The sequence below is a fragment of the Kogia breviceps genome, chromosome 19 (genome assembly GCF_026419965.1).
Source record: "Kogia breviceps isolate mKogBre1 chromosome 19, mKogBre1 haplotype 1, whole genome shotgun sequence".
NCBI lineage: Eukaryota > Metazoa > Chordata > Mammalia > Artiodactyla > Physeteridae > Kogia > Kogia breviceps.
Genome location: NC_081328.1, coordinates 42,677,956 through 42,698,958, shown reverse-complemented (window position 1 = coordinate 42,698,958; position 21,003 = coordinate 42,677,956). Strand labels below are relative to the sequence as shown.

At 51.4% G+C, this 21,003-nt stretch overlaps 1 protein-coding gene across 1 annotated transcript in view; it reads right to left on the bottom strand.

The window, feature by feature from the left end:
* MRC2 (mannose receptor C-type 2) overlaps positions 1-13,460 on the bottom strand; it is a 55,820-nt gene extending 42,360 nt beyond the window's left edge. Inside the window, exon 1 of the mRNA XM_059048710.2 lies at positions 12,845-13,460. Coding sequence (XP_058904693.1) covers positions 12,845-12,959 — 115 coding nt within the window. The 5' untranslated portion in view covers positions 12,960-13,460. The remainder of the gene's footprint in view (positions 1-12,844) is intronic.
* Positions 13,461-21,003: the final 7,543 nt, after the last annotated feature.

Here is a 21,003-nt window from a genome sequence, read left to right as displayed (position 1 = left end):
CTGCAATGTGTGGCTTTAGGGACCCTAGTTCCCAGACCAGGGATTGAACCAGGGCCCTCTGCAGTGAAAGCCTGGAGTCCTAACCACTGGACCGCCAGAGAATAAAAATTTTAAATGAACAACAAACAGGGGAAAGATATTTCTTTTTCTTTTCCCCTATTTTTTTGGCCGCGCTGTGCGGCATGCAGGATCTTAGTTCCCCAACCGGGGATGGAACCCCTGCCCCCTGCAGTGGACGTGCGGTCTTAACCACTGGACTGCCAGGGAAATCCCTTGTTTTTTTTCTTGTTTTTGTTTTTTGGGGTGGGGGGAGAGATTTCTAACAAATATGGCAAGAAGCTCATATAGGCCAAAGAAAAAAATATAGAGACCCAGTAATTTTAAGCCCCTAAGACCTGAACAGATGCGATGATCAAGAATATGTATGAACAGACAATTTGTGAAGAAAAAATATCCATGTCTAATGAGGTTATGGAAAAAATGTTTAAAAGCATTTGAAATACTGGTAATGTTCCTATTTGCTGGATCCGACCCTTGGTTACATGGGTGTGTTCAGTTTGTGAAAATTCATTGAGCTGAACATCTGAACATGGTGTGTTCACTTTCCTGTATTTATATTATACCCCAAGAATGAAAAAATTTTAAAGCAAGGGCAAGGCATGGATAAACACAAAATAGAGACTGGGTGGGAGGAACAGGGAGAGAGAGAGAAAGAGAGAGAGAGAGAGAGAAAGAGAGAAGCACATAGGTAGATGATATAAGTATTGTAATGTCTTGGATTTGGTGGTGGATTCGCAAATGTTCATTATATTATAATGCATACTTTGTTTACAAAATAAAAGAAGACCATACAGGGAAGCAAACTGGACTGAGTGCCCTGCTCCACCAATCACTAGATATGTGATCCCGGCTCGCAGCCTATCTGGCTCAATTTCCTTATCCGTGAAATAGAGGAATGTGAGGATTAAAAATACAGGGACTTCCCTGGTGGCGCAGTGGTTAAGAATCCGCCTGCCAATGCAGAGGACACGGGTTCGAGCCCCGGTCCGGGAAGATCCCACATGCCGTGGAGCAACTAAGACCGTGAGCCACAACTACTGAGCCTGCTCTCTAGAGCCCGCAAGCCACAACCACTGGGCCCAGGCACCACAACTACTGAAGCCCACGTGCCTAGAACCCGTGCTCTGCAACAAGAGAAGCCACAGCAATGAGAAGACTGTGTACCGCAACAAAGAGTAGACCCCACTTGCAGCAACTAGAGAAAGCCCGCGCACAGCAACAAAGACCCAACACAGCCAAAATAAATAAATTTATGTAAAAAAAAAAATACAGTGCATGTGGAATTGCCTAATACTGACCCTGACAGACTATACGTGCTCAGTAAACATTAACGCGGTTTCCATTTTTCTCACTTGTTACAGTGTTATATAAAAACCTCATAAGGTTTTCAAAAAGGAGGAAGCCTTCCAAAAGCTTGTTCCCTGACTGCTACCTTTTTGATTTGCATTCCAATCTTGTCCGTATGGACGGCCATTTAGTACTTACAGAATTTCGTGTCCTAGTGTCTCGAAATGCAAACTTATATTACAGCGTTTGCATCCTCTCCAGCTGTCCCTTCTGTAAACACTCCGCTGATAAGTGCAAGATCAAGAGGTTCGCGTTGGAGGGTCTGTTAACGGAAAGAGCCTGAGGCGGGTGCCTACACCGGTGATCCAGCTCTTGCTGGTGAGCACCCTGAGTGCGCCTTCAGGAAACCCCGCTCTGAGGCTGACCCTCCTACACAGGCCTCCTCGCCTGCAAGTAGCGGAAGCCCAACTCCAACTCATCATTTTTAAAAAACAAGAGGGGCAGGCCTGGAGTGACTAGGGAAAACTGTAACCAGGGTCTCGGCCAGCCTGGGCCTCAGTGCCACTCACCCTGAACCCAGGTTCCACTCTCCCCTCCTGGAGCCAGGCTGTCCCCTCCGTGCTGCACCAGACCCTGCAGGGATCCCTTTGCGCCTGGGAAAAGCCCGCCCCGCCCCCACGAGACTCTGATTGGCCCCGTGGGGTCACGTGCTGCAGGCTTGGACCAGTTAGGTGATGGGAGTGGGCGGGGGGTGCGACTGGAATCACTTGGTTGGACAGAAAGTTGTCCTCTGCCACCCCCATTGCTGCAAATTACCGACATGCTAAAAAGAAAAATCACCCCTGTTAAATAATCAATACATAATATAACAATATGAAACAATCAATACATAATATAACAGAATATGACATAACTTCTGTTAAATTTTGATCTTTACCAATCTTTTCTTTTTTTTTTTTGCGGTACGTGGGCCTCTCACCGCTGCATCCTCCCCCACCGCGGATCACAGGCTCTGGACGCACAGGCTCAGCGGACATGGCCCACGGGCCCCGCCGCTCCACGGCATGTGGGATCCTCTCAGACCGGGGCACGAACCCGCATCCCCTGCATTGGCAGGCAGACTCTCAACCACTGCGCCACCAGGGAAGCCCTGATCTTTACCCATTTTATCTTGTCTCTATGCCTCACATACAAGTTACATTCATTTATATATCACATACACACGCACACCCAAACATGTTTTTGAGTCTTGTTATTGTACTTAATATTTTAGAAAAAGGATTTCTCTGTAGCTTTTAATTTTGTAAAAACCATTTTAATGGCTGTATGCTATTCCATGATGTGATATACCACATTCCCTTTACTCATTCCCTAGCTATTACTGCTCTTCAACTTGTAAGCAGATTTTTCTTAATTATAAATAATATATTGACCATATTGTTACAGCAATCTTTGTTGGCACTTTGTGAAGCGTATCTTGCCTGTTCTTTTTTTGCTAGTGATTTAAAACATTTTCCAAAGGCATATTAGACATTGGTATTCCTTCTTTGTGAATTCTGTTCCCAGCCTTTACTGGCTCATGTATTCTAATCTTAGATGCCTTAAAACTAGTGGAGGTTGCTGTGTTTTTCTCATTGGCTTATGTGAGCTTCTTGCCATAAATATTCCAGACATCGCCTCCTCCCTGTTTGTTGTTCTTCTAAATTTTATTTGTGACTCCCTCTAGTTACAACTTCTCCCACTAAGGGTAACTGCTCTCCTGACTTCAAACAGCACAGGTCAGCGTTACCCTCTTTTTTGTATTTTATATAGATGGGATCATACGGTATGAATGCATCTGGCTCAGTATTTCTGTGAGCCTTACAGTATCGCATGTGGTTGCAAGTTGCTCATTCTCATTGCTGTATACTACTTAATTGTGTGGCGCCACCATAATCTATCCATTCTATTGTTGATGGGCATTTGGGTAGTTTTCAGTTTGGGGCTAGTTTTCAGTTTGGGGCTATTATGAATAGTACTGCTGTGAGCAACTTGCCTTTTTAAAGAATATAGTTTATGGACTTCCCTGGTGGCGCAGTCGTTAAGAATATGCCTGCCAATGCAGGGAATCACGGGTTCGAGCCCTGATCCGGGAAGATTCTACATACTGCGGAGCACCTGGGCCCGTGAGCCACAACTACTGAAGCCCACACGCCTAGAGTCAGTGCTCCGCAACAAGAGAAGCCACCGCAATGAGAAGGCCGCTCACCGCAACGAAGAGTAGCCCCCGCTGGCCGCCAACCAGAGAAAGCCCGCACGCAGCAACGAAGACCCAACGCAACCAAAAATAAATAAATAATAAAATAAATTTGTTTTTAAAATTATTAAAAAAGAAAAGAATATAGTTTAGGGACTTCCTTGGCAGTCCAGCGGTTAAGACTTTTTGCCTTCCAGGGGATGTGGGTTTGATCCCTGGTCGGGGAGCTAAGATCCCACATGCCTCTCAGCCAAGAAACCGAAACATAAAACAGAAGCAATATTGTAACAGATTCAATAAAGACTTAATAAATGGTCTACATCAAAAAAAATCTTTAAAAAAAGAATATAGTTCCTTAGATTATCTACTAAATACAAAGAAGAAAAGGTACTTTTTTAGTGGAGAGGTCTGCTACACATCACATGAACCAATTGATCAAAGTCAGCATCACCAATAAGGGAACAAACCGACAATGTGATATGATGGGAAGGACACATTTGTGTCCCACCCCTGTGGTTTTCTTTCCAAAAATGTTTAACATGAATTTAATTATTAAACAATCAGACAAATTCAGACTGTGAACACTCCATCAAACATGTGATGCCTGAAGTCATCAAAAATCCAGTGTCAGAAAAGACAAGAAGGCCAACTATTCTAGATTAAAAGAGGCTGAAGAGACACGACACCAGATTGAGTCCTAGACTTAAACAATAGCTGACATTATTGGGACAACTGGAGAAATTCAAACACAAACTACATATTAGAAAAAACTATAGTATCTGTTATATTTCTAGGATGTGATTACGGTATTATGGTTTTATAGGAGAACGTTTTTAGTTGATACATGGTGAAGTATTGGTGTGATATGTCACATCTACAACTACTCAAAGATTCACCCCCCCCCACCACACACACACAGTGAGGTAAAGCAAATGTGACCAAGGATCCTCAGATCCTTAGTAAGGAGGTTAAGCATCTATGAAGTTAGAAAATCCTTTCCTCGGGGACCAGGACTGACTGCAAGGCTGTTTCCTATTGAATTCCTATTTGACCAAGCTGGTCTGACTCAGTGCTATTCCCTCTGCAGTCAGACAGGTTCCCAACCCTGTGTCTGAGATTTCAAAGCAGTCTATTGCTTCCATCTTCCTTCTAACAAACTTAAAAATTGCACCTAAAATGAAATCAGCACACATTTGCCTCTAGAATGTTCCTCTACATTTGGGGCTGAGGGGAGAGGTTGCTCTTAAAATACAAGCCTTCAGGAAGGTAGGATTCATGACTGGCTTGTTCACCATGGTGTCATCAGCATCAAATACCACACCTGGCACATTGTCAGTGCTCGGGAAAACAAAACAGTTAACCAAATGAATGAGAAAATGCATGTCAGTGATCAGACATGCATCTTCACTTAATTATTACCCTTGTGTGTATATTAGTTTTTATGATTGCCTTGTGGTCATGATAACTTTCCTTCTTAGATATATTTCCATGTACTGACATTAGTTCTTTTTTTTTAGCCACACTGCTGCACCTCATGTGGAATCTTAGTTCCTCGACCCAGGATCGAACCTGCATCCCCTGCATTGGAAGGGCGGAGTCTTAACCACTGGACCACCTGGGAAGTCCCTGGCATCACATGTGTCATTATATTCTATATTTGTCATTTAGAACTATGTAAATTGTCCATCGTTTTAAGATATCTTGATTAGCCATGCTCTTGTTGTTGGGCATCTAGATGGTTTCCAATTTGTTTTGTTACTATAAATAGCACTTCTATGAACATTTTTTTTCTCTTTGGGATTAATGCCTTACAAATTCCCCAAGTGGAATTATGAGGTCAAAGGAGATGAAGTCTTACATATCTAGTTTCTTACATCTTGTCTGAAAGACTGAATGCTAAAAAACTGAACTAATTTACGTGGTCCAGTCATACGTATCAGTTGCCTCACAGCTCTGCCAAGATTAGGTTTTCTATTTTTACTAGTTTAGTTACATATTTTTTAAAGTTAATTTCTTTAATTTCTAGTGATCTTTGCACTTTCTACATGACAACTTGCCAGCTGAATTTTCTCGTGATCAGCTGTAAATTGAAACTAAAAATGTTAAATTATAATCCTGTTGTCCAATACCATTTACAGGTACAGATTCATTTTCCCATTTGTGTGTTGCTTCTGGTGTGTCTTACATTAAGTTCTTATAACAGTCTAAGTCGACTTTTGAAATGTATTCCACTCCACTGGACTTTCTTTCTGTTTATTTTAATTCTACACCATATGTTTTTCACGATTGTGACATCATCTAAAACTCTGGAAACTCATTGCTTTTATACTACTACAAACTCACTGCCTTTCCACTACTACAAACAAAATTCTCATCACAAGAAAAAACCTTTGTAAAGATGTCAGGTGATGGATGTTAACTAAACACTGTAGAGATCATTTTGCAGTACATACAGATATCAAATCATTATGTGTACACTTTAAACTCAATACAGTGTTATATGTCAATTACATTCAGTAAAACTGGTGGGGGGAGGGAGCTCTTTAGAACACCTGTCTTTTTTTGTTTGGTTCAATAAATATTTACTAAATGAGTGTCCAAGGCTGGAAGCTGTGCAGGGTTGACAAAGCCCTGCCACAGAGGTGCTCACAGTCGGGGAGGGGAGGAAGGGGCTCCCCCAGGTGGGCGGCAGCGACGAAATGGAAAAGGAGTCTGGGGAGAAAGTCTCCTTCCAGCTGAGGCTGCAGGTATGAGCGGGGACCCAGAGCCACACCTGCGGAGCCAGGAGTTCCTGGCCAAGAGAAAAGCGGGAGCAGGGGCTTCACTGGGCAGGGCTCAGGGCATCTGAATTTGACTTGCTCAAGGGTTTGAAGAGAAAGGCTGGAACCTGACTATGGAAGGCCTAAAATTCTCAATTCAACTCTGTTCTGTTGGCTATTAAATCCGCCCTTTTGGATCACAAATCTGGCAACAATGTGGGCTCTGGACTGAGGATGGAAGCCAGGAGGCAGAGACTGCAGATGCAAACCACATCACAGAGGCCAGAGGGAGAGAAAATTTTCAGTGTCCATCAATAGGGAAGCAGTTAAAAAAACAACAGTACATCCTTCCTACCAACTACTGAGCACCATTAAGAATGGCACAGCTCTGAAGCCTATAATGGAAATGCCTTGAATATTATTAAATAAAATTCATTGTATTATACAGTATAAAGCGTGGTTCTGGGCTTCCCTGGTGGCGCAGTGGTTGATGGTCCACCTGCCGATGCAGGGGACGCGGGTTCGTGCCCCGGTCCGGGAAGATCCCACATGCCGCGGAGCGGCTGGGCCCGTGAGCCATGGCCACTGAGCCTGCGCGTCCGGAGCCTGTGCTCCGCAACGGGAGAGGCCACGACAGTGAGAGGCCCGCGTAACGCTAAAAAAAAAAAGGGGAGGGGGATCTGTTTGTGTAAAAGGAGTATTTATATGGGTGTATATGCATAAAGAACGGAAGATTACACCGTTTAAAAAACTACTGACAGTGGTTACTGTTAGGGTGCGTGTGGAGGGAAGGGAGGACCTCAGATTTTTTATGTTACCCCTGTATGGTCTGGCCGTATTCCACCGAGCATGCATCATTAAAACTGAGGCTATCAACAGCACCCATGCTGCAAGGTGAGGCCTGCAAAGGGGCACTGCATTTAGTAATTCGGAAGCCTAATTACCAGGACCGCTGGGAGGCAACTCCTTAGGAGGCAGGTTACGGTGAGGCAGGATGACTGGCAGCTCGGTATGCCCTGAAAGGGCAGAGTCCAGGGAAGTCAGCTCTGAAAGGAAGTTTAGCTGAAGAAGCTTCATGATGAAGAGAAGCAAAAAAGGAGGGAAGTAAATTGAGGGGCCTGGGGGGTAAGGACCGCTGAGGATAGATTTTTTTTTTCTTTAGGATTTAAATTTACTTTCAGAAAAAGTACGGTTACTTTTAGGCACTTATGGTATGTCATCAAGCAGTAAAGGGTAACCAAAGGCCTACTGATTTAAAAAAACGTGGCTATAGTTAGGGCTTGGTATGTCGAGAATTGTGTTTTTTTTCATGTTTAAGTCCCTTGATATTCATGTTTTGTCTTCCTAATAATAATAAAAATAGCAATAATTTAATATTACTTGTTAAGAAGTGACTGTGTCCAGCACTGTACCACATAACTCATACATATATTGTCATTTCTTACGATATCCCTACGAGGGGCTATTATTTTATTTTTCCCATCTTACAAATGAAGAAACTTGAGCCTCTGCCCGAGGTCACGCAGCTGGCGAGTGGCATTAATTACAGCCCCACCCCACCCTGTCCCGATTTACATCTGAGACTGCGGAGGCGAGGCGTTCCCAGCCACGCCCCCTCCAGCCTCAGTCTACGGCGAGGAGCGCCGCCGTGTCGGCCTCCCCTTCCAAACACTTTCTGAGGATGTCGGGAGAGGCTGGGAAAGTGGCTTCTTGTTTTTCCCTGTAGGAGCTCCAAGCCCACCACGGCAGCTTCTCACCATGTCCTTCTAGAAGTGACCCACAAGAAAAAGAGAAAAAAAGCAGCCCCTCCCTTCTGGGGTTTATCCCCGTGTTCGCCCTCTGTGAACTTGTGTCCCTTTAGCCCAGGTGAGCCCAAGAGGCAGTGACCAGGACCCCTTGGTGTCCTTCTCAGGATCCTGAGTCTTGGAGGAAGGGACAGTGGCAGCCAGGCAAGAAGAGAGGAAGGGCATTCCAGGCAAAGGGAGCGGTGTGTGCAAAGGCCTGGAGGGAGGGGAACAGTGACTGCTGAGGGAGGAAGGAGCCGCGCGCTAAGGGGGAGAGCAGGGGAAAGGCGTGGGGGGCTGGGCGACTGTTAAGAAGCTGAGGTTTCAGAGCCATCGTCCTGCAACACAACCAAGGCTTTTGCAGGGGCAGGATGCATAGTCAGAGGTACTCAAGTGGGGCGGGGAGAGCTGAGGAGAGGCAGAGAGCCTGGGCCCAGCCAGGCAGGATGGAAGGAGTCTACACAGTCGAGGGGCTCAGGAGAGGGGACAGAGGGTCCAAAGAAGAGGGGCAAGGGCAGGCAAGAAACTAATCACTGGAGCTCCACATGGAGCCACAGGTGGGGGACCAACCCAATTTGTCCTCTAAGAGGCTGGAGCTGGCTGACGCCGCAGATGCCACTATACAGCCTTCATTCCGTCTGCCTTTTCAGGACACAGCCCCTAGCTGAGGAGTGACTGGGATCTGCAGTGCCCGGGGTGAGTTCCAAGAGCTGCATCACCGCTCAAAGCACCCCCCCCGCGCCCCGATTTATAGGATCCAATCATAAGAAAGTGGCACCCCGTCATCTCATGAAGGACTAAACCGGAAGGGACACTTCCTGTCAGCAATGCCCAGGCCCTCCAAGTCCAGGGACCCCCAAAGGAGGTGCAGGGGTGGTGGGCTCATAAGAACGGGCCGCAGTCACTCCTTCCCGCAGCACTGCGCAGGCTCGGTAAACATCCTCTGACTGGATGAACAAATATGAATCCCTGACCGCAGGGAAGCGGGGATCCTCCTCCATCGGGCCCCTTCAGTCCCTCAGGAGCAGGCACCTCAGACCTCCGAGGATACTGAGGGGGGCTCTGTCCCTGCATCTGGGGCCCCTGGGGCTGGGGAAGAGACAAGCACCCAGACAGCTGGGGTGTAACAGAGGGCCGCCCACTCTACCCCCTTCCTGGGGTTCCTCTCAGGAGGACACATTGAGAGGATGTTCTAGAGGACTTGGAGCTTTGGGGGAAAGCCCTTAAAGCAGCATTTTCCAGCCTTTCCTAACACACACTCTGGCAAAGTTCGTTTTACGGAGACGCAGCGTGGTCTGCTGCCTAAGTGCTCAGGCTCAGCAGCCACACCTGGGTTCGAATCTCGTTTTCACCTCTTTCTGTGTGTTCTTGCGCAAACGACTTAACATCGCTAGCCTGTTGACCGGCAGTGTGTGAGATGGGTGATAACACATCCCAGGGTTGTGAGAGATGGAAGAGCCCTTGTCCTACAGAATGCCGCACGGCGCCCAGAGCATGAGGAATGGTAGCCACTGCTGTTACCACTTCATCTCTATGAAGGGTGCAACAGGGTTCCTATTTAACGCTTAAATTAGTGGTGAATCCAAATGAATGCTCTTCTGAGAATTTCATGGTGCTTCTGAAATCACCTCACTGGCCCAAATCAACCATACCCTGCAGGCATCAGGAAACTGATGAGATTTCCCTATTGTGAACAATGGGGACCAAGACCCTGGCCCCCTCCTCCCCTGCCTGCACCCTCACCTTGTCCAGGTCAACCCAGCAAAGGGCTGGATCTCGGCACTGACCGCAGCTCAGCTAGGCACCATCTCAGCCCTGGCAGCTCACAGAAGGCAAGCGGTTGGAGAAAGGAAGACTGGGTGGAGGGGCAGTAAGAAAGCTCTGAACTCCATGACTCACCAGGACCCAGGCCAGAAGTGCAGGCCATCTGTCCCGCTGACTCTGGCAGCAGCAGCAAGTACCTGCTGCCTTTCCAAAGGGGTGCCTCCCTCCCTGTCGTTTAGACAGCGGGGTCTGTCCCCACAGCAAGATCTCCGAAGGTCTCCTCACTCCTGAACCTGGATATTTGATGCCTGGGGCTCCCAGCAACCCTCTTTCTAATCTGCACCTCATTCCTCTGGTCAGAAGCTCCCAGAGGTTCGCCAGGGCTCCCCACCGCCAGCCAGCAAGTTGCTCCCCCACCTTGGCCTCCCGGAAAGCTGGCCAGTTTCCTCTTCGCTCGAGCTTCTCCCCCACCCCACTCAGGAACTCTCCACCTCAGCCCAGCAAGCTTCCACAGAATCCCCAGCACAGCCCAGGCTGCCTTGCCAGTCTGGCCCTCTCTCCTCTGCTCCCCTCCCCGCGTCTGCAAAGCCTGGTCCCTCCCAGCCTCCCTCCCGAAGGCCTTGGTGACCCTTTGCCCCACACAGTTTCTGCTGCTTCTCTAAGGACACAACTTACACCTCCCCTGTACCTTCCCTCCTCCCCAAGTAGTTGGCTCAGCATGGAGCAGTGAAGGATACAAAAATGCATCAATACTGCAATTAACAAAGAGGTCTTCCAGCCACAAGCTTTGCAGGGCACCCCTTTGGGTACTTCACGGCGGCGGGTGGACAAAAGATGGATTCTGCCATTCCACACCAAGAAGGCGCTGCTGCCCTGCCGCCCCCAAGGGGCTCGGCGGTGCCCCATCCTCTCCCCTACGGGTGGTCGGGAAGCCACCGTGTGCACATCACCCCCTGGGTAAGTTTCACCCCAGCAGCACTGGCCTGCCAAGCCGAATCCTATCTCCCACGAGCATTTCCTGGGGCCATCTGGAGCCTGGTGCTGATAAATTCTCCCCAGTGACCACCTAATTCGTCAGGTACAGGGGATGAGGAAAGAATTCGGCTAGAAGAGGAGTATTCTGGGCAGAGTGAACAGGGCAGGGACAGTACCTGCAACAATTTCAACATCCTCTTGCTCAGCTGCTGCTCTGGAGACCAGGCTATCCCCACCCCACCCCCACCCTCATCTCCAGCTACCCTCCATCCACGCCTACCCACACCTAAGCTTCTCTGGGGTGATCAATGCATTGCTCTGGGCCCTGGGGACTGGCCTCTTGGAGGCTATGGGGGATACAAGCCCAGGGACACAGCCTGAGGAAGGGCAAGGGGGGCCTGGAGGAGACCCAGCGGCAGAGGGCCACTCCAGGCATCCTCCCTGACCTGGCCTCTCACCACACATTTCCAGCTCCCTCTGTCAAAGGCTCCATAGGGGAAAAGGCCGAGTCAGCACTCTGGCCACAACTCTCCCAGGGCCTGGCTTTACAATGTGCTCTGGGGCTCTTGGAATGGCCAGGCTCCTCCACCCCTCCTGCCCAGCCTGCCTTCACAGAGGAGTGAGATGCAGGGAGGCAGGGCAACAGCCTGGGTGCCTGGACCTGCAGTGGATAGGGAGGTACTTCCTGGTTTGTGTTTGCCTGACATTCGGTTCCCGGGTGGGTCTGGAATTCAGCAGAGGGGCTCTGCCCGGTGTGAATATGCATCACCCGGCCCCCACCTCTCCCATCAGCACAATCCGGGCACAATCAGAGCAAATACGTGTCTTGGTCGCCTACATCATGCCATCAGTGGGGCAGGCCAACCCAGCAAGCACTGGCTGTGGCTAGAGGCCCCAGATCCTCCAGGGGGCTGTCTGGACTTGGCACAAAACTGCACATGCTGCACTGACTGTCCCCTTTCACTCAGCCCCCTCCCCAAATGAAACATAACGCAAGACCAAGCTTTATAGGCCCAGCAATGAAGCTGTAATAACCACACTCCCTGGCAGTTCCAGCTCTGACTCCTGCAAGCCCCCCAAGAAGTAGATCTTTCCCTTTCCCTCTGGGATTCCTGGTGAGGGGGTCTGTCTGTCCCTACACTTCACTGTCATCCTTTGAAAGACCAGCAGAAAGAATGCACAGCTTCGGGTTTTTGTTTTCTGTCGGGTGGGTTTTTGCATCTTTAGCAGCTTTTTTGCCGCCCAAGATCTGTCCCTTCTGGAGAGGTGCCAGCTTGGCCAGAGCCGCCCACACAACACTACACCACACACACACACACATACACGCACGCACGCACGCACGCACACCGTGCCCAGCCTGTCGCTGCATCCTCCTGATGTAACAAAACTGCCCCACAGAGCTGCGTTCAACTGGTGCGGATGCCGCATGCCACAGGCTGTCCTTGAAGACCAAGTGTGGAAAAGAAAATACAAACATCCCCGAGGTGCCATCAAAGACAAACAAGCCCTTACGAATAATTCAAAAACAGCAGTAATGCATCAGTCCTGGAGCAAAGCAAAGAGCCCGGCCTGGAGCCTCCTCTGGTTTCGTCGGACGCGCCCTGTCTGTCCCCGGGCCCAGGGCAGGGCCGGCGCCGGGTGGTCCCAGAGGGCGGGCGCGGGGGTCCTCCCGGAGCCCGCCCTCTTCCTCCGAGGCGGCTCGAGACCCCCGGGCTCCCCTCCCCCGCCGCCCGCCACATCTGGTTCCACTCAGGTCCTCCCCCCACCTCCAGGCGCGCTCCTCCTCCCTTCTCCCCCGCTTTCAGAAAAGCAGAGACGATTTTTTAAAACCCAGTCACACACGCACACACATAAACACACACACACACACACACACACACTTCTGGAAAAATAAAAAAGGAGGGAAAAGTCGGGAGAGGCCCGCTCCCTGGCACTCCCCCCGCCCGCCCCCGAAGTTGGCCAAGTTGGCAGCGCCTTACCCGAGAGGGCAGCGGCGGCGGCCCCGGGGCGGCCGAGGTGCAGACCCCCGAGGAGCAGGGCGCAGCGCAGCAGGTGACGAGGCCAGGGCGCGGGGGCCGGCCGGCCGGGCCCCATGCCCGCGGCGTGGCGCTAGGGGACGCAGGGACCGAGGGCGCACGGGCGCGGCGCGCGGTGGCGACCCCGGCGCTGGGCTGTGGTGACCGCCCGTGAGTGGCTCGCGTCTTCCTCCGGGTCGGCAAGAAGTGATGCCTCCCGGGGCGAGGAGCGGAGGAGGAGGGAAGGAGGCAGGCCGGGCGGAGGGAGGGCGGAGGGAGGAGCGCAGAACCCGGGAGGAGGGTTTGAGGGGCAGAGGGGAAGGGAAGCGGGCAGCGTGGGAGGGGAAGGGGAGGAGGAGCGGGCGGGCGCGGGGCCGGGGCCGGGGCCGGGGCTGGGGCCCGAGAGAGAGCGCCGAGAGGGAGAGGAAGGGGAGGCGGGAGAGAAGGATCCGCGGGGTCGAGGAGGACCCCGGCGTGCACTCGCTCTCCGCTTCCCTGTCTCCCGCCTCGCCTTCCCTCTCTTTTCTGTCCGGGCCTGGAGCCCCAGACGCTGCGTCACAACTCCCCGGCTGGCGCGGGCGGGGAAGCAACTGCAAAACTTTCCGCAAACTTCACCGCGTGGCGGGACGTGGGCTGCACCGCCCGACTGGGCGGGGCGGCGGCGCGCGGCGGCGCGCGGCGGCCAGACCCCGGCCCCTGACACCCCCTCTGTCCCGCCTCTTTCTGCCCACGTCTCCAGCCGCCAAGCGTCCGCTACCTCGCGCCTAGGAGGACCCCTCCCCCGGTCTGATGGGGGAAGGGGCGGAGCCCAGGGCTCGGCCACCCAGGCAAAGATTGGGGGAGGGGGAGGCAGGGTCCCTGTGCCCTGTGCGGGAGGGCAAACACTTGCAAGTGTTGTTTTAGCATTTGCGTGACCCCCGTGTCTGCGTCTCTGGCGCAAAGCGGTGTTAGTGCTTTTGCTAGATGGGGCTGTATCCAGAAACCCAGGGAAAATCCGTCCACTGGACGTCCCAGAAGACAGACATCATCACTCTCACCAGCAACCGGACTGCTGACGGGTCGCAAAGGACCAAATGGAAATTTCATAAAAGAGAAGACAAGCCACAGTTATTTCGTATTACGCAACAGGTCACTGCAGCGCAGAGCACTGAACTGAGAGGATGTTGAGTCCGGCCCCACCTCATTCCCTGAGCGACCTTGAAAAAGTTACTTGGGATGTCTGGGCTCAGAGCCGGCCTGAGACATTTAGAGACCCTAAATGCGAAGAAGATTCATATTCTCCCACCACGAGTAATCAAATAAAAACACTATGAAACTTTAATATAAATTTTATTGTTTCCTGTAATGTCCACCTCAGTGCTATTTTTGGAAATAACAATGTTTTTTCTTTTTACTACCCTTGCCTTGGGCAAATCTTTCCCCATCGCTACAATGAGGGTATGGGGCCAAATATGCTCACTAGCTCTTTCCATCCCTGCTGGGCTGAGATTCTTCGCAAATATCAACCTAGAGGCTGCAGGACCCCAAAGTGAGCACCCACTAAAATCCCCTAGAGTCCCCTGGGAAGATTCCTACTATCCACACTTTGGCCCTAAAAAATGGTTAGCCGTCAGGCCAGCAAAGTCCTAGGCACTCCACAGCTAGCTTGGGTGCAGGTCTGACAGACCTAAGTCCCTTCTGGTGACTGACTGCCTTCACCGCCCTTTAGCACACATCTTGATGTGGCATGTCCTGGGATCCCAGCGCTCTGCGGGTTATTGACCACACTGGGGCTGCCTCCAAGATCATCCTCTTGGTGCCCCCTTTCTCACATTATTTACAAGGGGGTTCAGGATTTGCCAGCTTCAGCTAAGCTGCCCTCTCTTCCTGTCTGAGCAGCCAAAACACAGGAAGCTTCTTCTCTAAGTCATCTTACAGGATTCTACCTGCTTGCTTATCTCTGGATGTGCTGGCCAGTTCTCAGCAAGGAGTCCCCTTGCCGCTGGAAGGGAACTCAGGCAGGGCGCTCCCAAGAAGCCGTCCGGATTCTGGAACAGGGCTGGATCTCTCTTCCCCACCAGCCCAAGTAGGTTTGGGCATTCCTCCCACCAGGAGAGCAGAAGCTGACTACCTGACATCACCAGTGAATCACGTGGGTCCAGAAAGTCCACCACTTGCCAGCACGGTGCCCTGAGCGCCCAGTACACAAGAGATGCTCTCATTTCTTCATTCACCCATTCAACAAGTACTGGTGGCTAGCTAGCCCTGGGCTAGCTGCTGGGGAATAATGACGAGCAGAGTCGCAGTCCTAGAAGAGTTTTGTTTAGTGGGGAAAATGACACAATTTTTGCCATATTCCAGACGGAGAAGACTGCCACGAAAGGGCTGAGGAGCACGGAAGTATGCCGCGCTACTAGCAGGGGCAGATGTTTGTTCAAGTGTCTGAGGCCCTGTTCTAGTCTCTGCCGAGGGTGAGGCTTTCTGCTCCAGCGTGCCAGGGTTGCGCGTTGTATTCTGCTGATTGTCTGGGCCCACATCCGTGGCCACCATCTGTCTTAGATCTTGAGCTTGCAGGGCAGAGAGCCAGCAACGTCTGGGCAATTCTCTCTGTGAGAGTCCAGCCCAGTCCCCCACTGCTTAATGATCTTGTGCAGGATCAGTTGTCAGTGGAAGGTGGTCACAGTCTGCAGGAGTGTTGCGTGTTGTGAGGAGGTTGGGGCTTTCAGAGGGACCCCCTCGTTAGCACCCAGAACTTCATCTACTTCCAAAGAAGGGTCAGTGTCCTCTGTGCCAACTGCTTCCTCACCATTCCTGTTAAAGCTCAAACAGCCATTTATTGAGGGCCTACTGTGTCCCAGGCATCAGGCTAGATGCTGGGGACTTAGCCAGTCCAGGGGATTTTTGCCAAGATGATATTCACTATAATGGAATCGATACTGAGAAATGGCTCTCCCTCAGCAGCAAAGGCACTGTGGGTCTGCTGATTTCTTCAGAACCAGTTTAGAAGAAGGAGCACAGACTTTGGAGTCAGAGAGACCTGAGTTAGAATCCTGACTTTCCCAGTTACTTGCTTTGTGACATACAGTGAGTTACTGAAGCTCTCACTGAGGTCACAATTCATATTTGTAAACGGGGTAACAATTCCTATCTTGTCCTGAGAATGAAGTATTTTGTGCAAAGGGAGGGCATGGCCCTAGATAAAGACATTCAGGAAACGTCAGTACCCTCCCTGCTTCCCATCTTCCTCTGCTGTTTGGACATCAGGGTTATCTCCTTTACTCCCTACCCTGCACCCTGACTACCTTTCAACCCCACTCCACCGGCCACGAGAGCTGCACAGGTCAGTTTGATCAGGATTGCAACACGGTGTTTTCCTTTGCCTGAGAGCACAAGACAACCTCCCCACCTGCTCTGAACATCTCCATGTTTAACTGTACGTAAAAATGGTGTTCTGAAGTGTAAACTAAACCGGGTAGAAGCAGCCCTCTGCCCACTTCTGCTGGCTAATAAACACATGTCCAGAAGTAGTGGGACGAGGCCAGGCCTGGGGGTCAGAGTTGAGCTGGAATTCCAGCTCAGCCACCCACTATCCAGGTGCCCTCCATGCAAGTCAATTCCCTTCTGAGTCTCAGGAGCCCTTTGATGTACAAGTTTGGGGATCATTACTCACTGTGCTTAGGGTTCCTCTTGCATTAGTCCCTTCTTCTCTGGTTCTGGACCTCAGCAGCCTCTCCGGCCAGAGGGTGCCCAGGGGAGCAGAGCCAGTGGACACTCCTGGCAGCCGGGCCTACAACAAAAGCTTAGGAGAGAGGAACACAAGGCAGGAAGAACGCAATTGGATGGCCAAGTAGAATAGGAGAACATAAATAAAGGAAAGAGGGACTTCCCTGGTGGTCCAGTGGTTAAGAATCCACCTTCCAATGCAGGGGACACAGGTTTGATACCTGGTCGGGGAGCTAAGATCCCACATGCCACCGGGCAACTAAGCCTGTACACCCCAACTACTGAGCCCACACGCTCTGGAGCCCACATGCCACAACTAGAGAGAAGCCTGTGTGCTGCAACTAAGACCCGACGCAGCCAAATAAATATTTTTTAAAGAGTCTGATCAACTAAAGGCTCTGGCTAATTAGGTGGCAATATCTGATGAAAGAAAGAAAAAGAAAGGGAAGAGAAGAGAAAAGAAATGAAAAGAAAGTCAAGGTCAGTCCTTACCTGAGGCAACTAGGCTAAGGGGGTATGAACCCCAAGGAGCATCTAAAATTTTCCCCACCCTGCACCTACCTTTCCAAGCCAGGGGAAAAGTCTGGCCAAGCCTGGGGCTGGTCTGGGCAGATCCCAACCCTTCCGCCTTCTCCCTGGGCTCCTGCACCTCAAACCCTTGGCTCTCCACTCAGGCAATCTGCCCTTTGAGTCCCCCCTTGTCCGCAGCACTGAGGACCTGAGACAGAAGGAAGAAGGCAGGCTTGGAGTTCAGACACACCCAAGTTTCAAGGTTTGGCTCCACCTCTTCCAGCTGCGTGATTTTGGGACAGTTAACCTAAAAGAACTATTATTTCTCCCAGGACTTCCCTGGTGGTGCAGTGGTTAAGAATCCGCCTGCCAATGCAGGGGACACAGGTTCAAGCCCTGGTCCGGGAAGATCCCACATGCTGCAGAGCAACTAAGCCCGCGCACCACAACTACTGAGCCCACATGCCACAACTACTGAAGCCCGCACGCCTACAGCCCGTGCTCCGCAACAAGAGGAAACCACTGCAATGAGAAGCCCACGCACCTCAATGAAGAGTAGCCCCCACTCACCACAATTACAGAAAGCCCGCGCGCAGCAACGAAGACCCAACACAGCCAAAAATAAATTTTAAAAAGGGGGAAAAAAAAAAATTTCTCCAACATCCACATTACTGGGGAATTTTATGGCTGTCTTCTCCTGGTCTACCCCATCATGGCCACAAATATAACCTAAAAACAAGTCTGCCCACTTTCCCTAGGTTCTTTCCTTTACTCCCTCTTATTGGAGGACACTGAGAAGGGCCCTCCACTCCCAAAAGGGCCGCTGAGTTTGTATCCACTCACTTTGAGCCCAAGGCCTAGATTAGAAAACTTCCTTTGAAGAGCCTCCAAACCCCAGCTTCTTCTTCCCCAGGGAACAGGAGATAATTACCTCATGACCCCTTCCAGGAAGCAGGACATGCAGACTTCCTCCCCACGCATCTAGTTTGTAGGTGCCTCCCAGTTGGAGGAGTCACCACAGTGATGCCCACAGCTAACAGCAGGGCCCCAGAGCAAGCTCAGAGCAGGGGGCTCACAAATCCAATGCCTCCAGGATCCTCACTGGCTCCTGTGTCTACTCAGGAGGCTTCAGCAGGTCAGAAACAAGCTGGCCAATGGAGGCTGAGAGAGGGGCAGAGGTTGGCCTGAGGCACTGCCACAAACAAGAGGGACTGAGCTGAAGGATGCAGTTCCCCAAACCTTCCTTCTACTGCCCTACCCAGCTTGTGCCAGAGCAGGCAGAGAGGGATGTCACATCACCCTGCGACATCACCCTCTCCCAACCTGGAGGTGCAGGTCCTCTTAGCCTGTCTCCTTGCACTGAGGACAGGGCAAGCCAGGAGTCGAGGCCTGCGCTGGTCCACAACTCTGGCTGGGCCAGCAGCTTCTGCATCCCTCTCTTCACAAGGTCACCTGAGGCTTCAAGAGGGAGGTCCTGCCTCCCAATTCCCAACTCAGGAAGGACAGGCAGGATGAGGTTTTCCAGTCTCCGTACTTGACCCTCCGAATGCAGGGCTGGGCCCAGTTCCTGCCCACAGTTGTGTGTGGCCCTCCCAGATCCTGACCGAAGGCAGAGCCTCCTCTGGTGGAACAGAGCCCCGCATGCAGGTGGCTGCACCGAGCCGGCCCAGCACCCGCACTCCAGCTGCAAGAGACCGGCCAAACCCTTCCACAACCCCTGGCGAAGCAGCAGCAAGCACAGACTGGGGCACCAGTGGCTGGTGACCGGCATTCTTAAGATGAAGTAAAACAGTAATTATCAGTGCATTGCACGTGAGCTAAGCTCTAGTCTGTGAAATGTGCGCTGGGTTGAGATGTTAAGGGTTTCTTTTTGCGGCTTGCCATCAACGAAATTTGAAAAACACTGCTGTTGAAGACCTGGAACCAGCTACACAGTCTCCCTGGCTGTCCCTGCCCAGCTCTGATCTGCTCACTCCCTGACCAAAGACCTGCATCCAACACACTGCCCCGACCTCCTCCTCAGTCTCTCACCCCCCACCTGTCCAGCCCAACTTCCCCTTCCAGGAACTGTGCTTCAGCAGGCCAACGACCCGACGTTCCCCTGGGCGCGCGCGCGCACACACACACACACACACACACACACACACACACACACACGCGATAAGGCAGAGAAGTAAGGGAGAAGTGTTCAAGGTGCTGTGAGAGCCCAGAGGACGCTTGAGCTGAGTTTTCAAAGATGCTCAGATGACGAAGTCCTGGAGGCATGAGAGTGCAGGGAGAGATCTAGGCATGACAGACACTTCATGGCAAGAGCACAGAATGGGTGAAAGACCCTTTGCTGCAAACCCTGCCCTTCCTCACTCTCTTTCATTCTGCCTGTCTTTCAAAGCCCAGCTCAATGCCATCTCCCGAATCCCCAGGAACCTCATCTCACTCTCATGGAGTTCATCAGCTCCAAGCTTGCATTTATTACATGTAGCTACTAAATGATAATGCAGGAGCCAAGTCTGACGTACCTTTTTACATCCCACGCAGCCTAGCCCAACGCTATTAGAAACAGAAAGCTCTCAAGAGAAGTGTTTTGAGTGGATGCATGAAGTTTAGAGCTGTGACAGCTGTAGCTCAGTGTGTGAGTGCCTGGCCCAGGGTCGCAGAGTAGGCAGTCTTCACTAGGAGCTCTCCTGCTGTCTTAGCAGATACCAAAACCAGGTCCAGTTTTGTTTGGTTCACGTGGGCTGAGGAAGCAGGGTTAGCATTAAGGTTGTGGGTAGGGTTCTGGGAGTCTGTAGATGTGAAGAAGCAATGGCTCCTGAAATTGATTTGTAGGGAAAGACCTTCCTTTTCATGCATGCCCTTCTCTTAGGGCACAGGGCTGAGTCGGACTCTAGGACAGTCTTCTAGAAACAGGCCAGAGCCCACCTGCACTGGAGGGCCCTCTGTGTCTTGCAGACACCTCTCCAACGGCCCCTGTGACTCAGAGGAGGCATCTAGCAACACCCTCTGCTTTTTACCTTTTCAGTTGCTGAAAACATCTTTACATCTCTCACCCCCTTCAAGACTTACAGTGACCATGAGCAGTCAAGGCAAATGGTCTGATTCCCACTTGTCAATTAGAACACAGGAACAGGGAGTTACAGGACTTTTCACTTCCTCATCTACAAAGCAAGATGACACGATAAGAGGGCTTAGGGAACCTGAGGCAGGAATGTTCTGGGAAACCATGGCCCCTTCTTCCCACCTAACTTCACTTCTAGCTCAGGAAAGCAGAGGCAGGGCTGCTGCCCAAGCCAGCTGGGTCTCCAAGTAGATTTCTAAGGGCTTAGCCTTGAGGGAGGGGAGGGGGTACTCAGTGAAGGGAGAGCCCCAGGGCAGTGGAACCCAAGATTAGAGAAAGATATGCTTCCGGCTGGGCGCCAAGGTGCAGCCTTTAGCTCCAATGCTCTCTGCCCAAAGATGGCACTCAGAGAATCCACCTCACACAATGTTCAAGCCTGCAGTCCCTCCCCTTCGATCCTGCTCTACCTACCTACTACCAGTCGCTAAATCAATCTGGGCTTTGGTTTCCTCATATACAAAATCAGCGAGATGCTTCTATGAAGCAACACAGCTGAGGAACTTCTCCGCAAAGTAGTAGTGTGAGAGCCCCTTCTGTTTGCTGATACAGCCCTCTGCAGCTCCTCCCCCAAGCTGCCTTGGGGGTGCAAAGGCTGGGACAGCACAGGAGGCCACCACAGTGGCAGGCTGTGCCTGGAGGCCAAGGAGGTTGAGGTTACCACAGTTCTCTGGCCGGGCACTTACCGCCACACCCAGGCCTGACCGGTGGCCCGCCGCTCTCTGACCCCTGCACACCACGGGGTCTCTTGCCCAGCACCACACATACCCCCTCTGCCGGCCAGCCTGTCTCAGGCCCT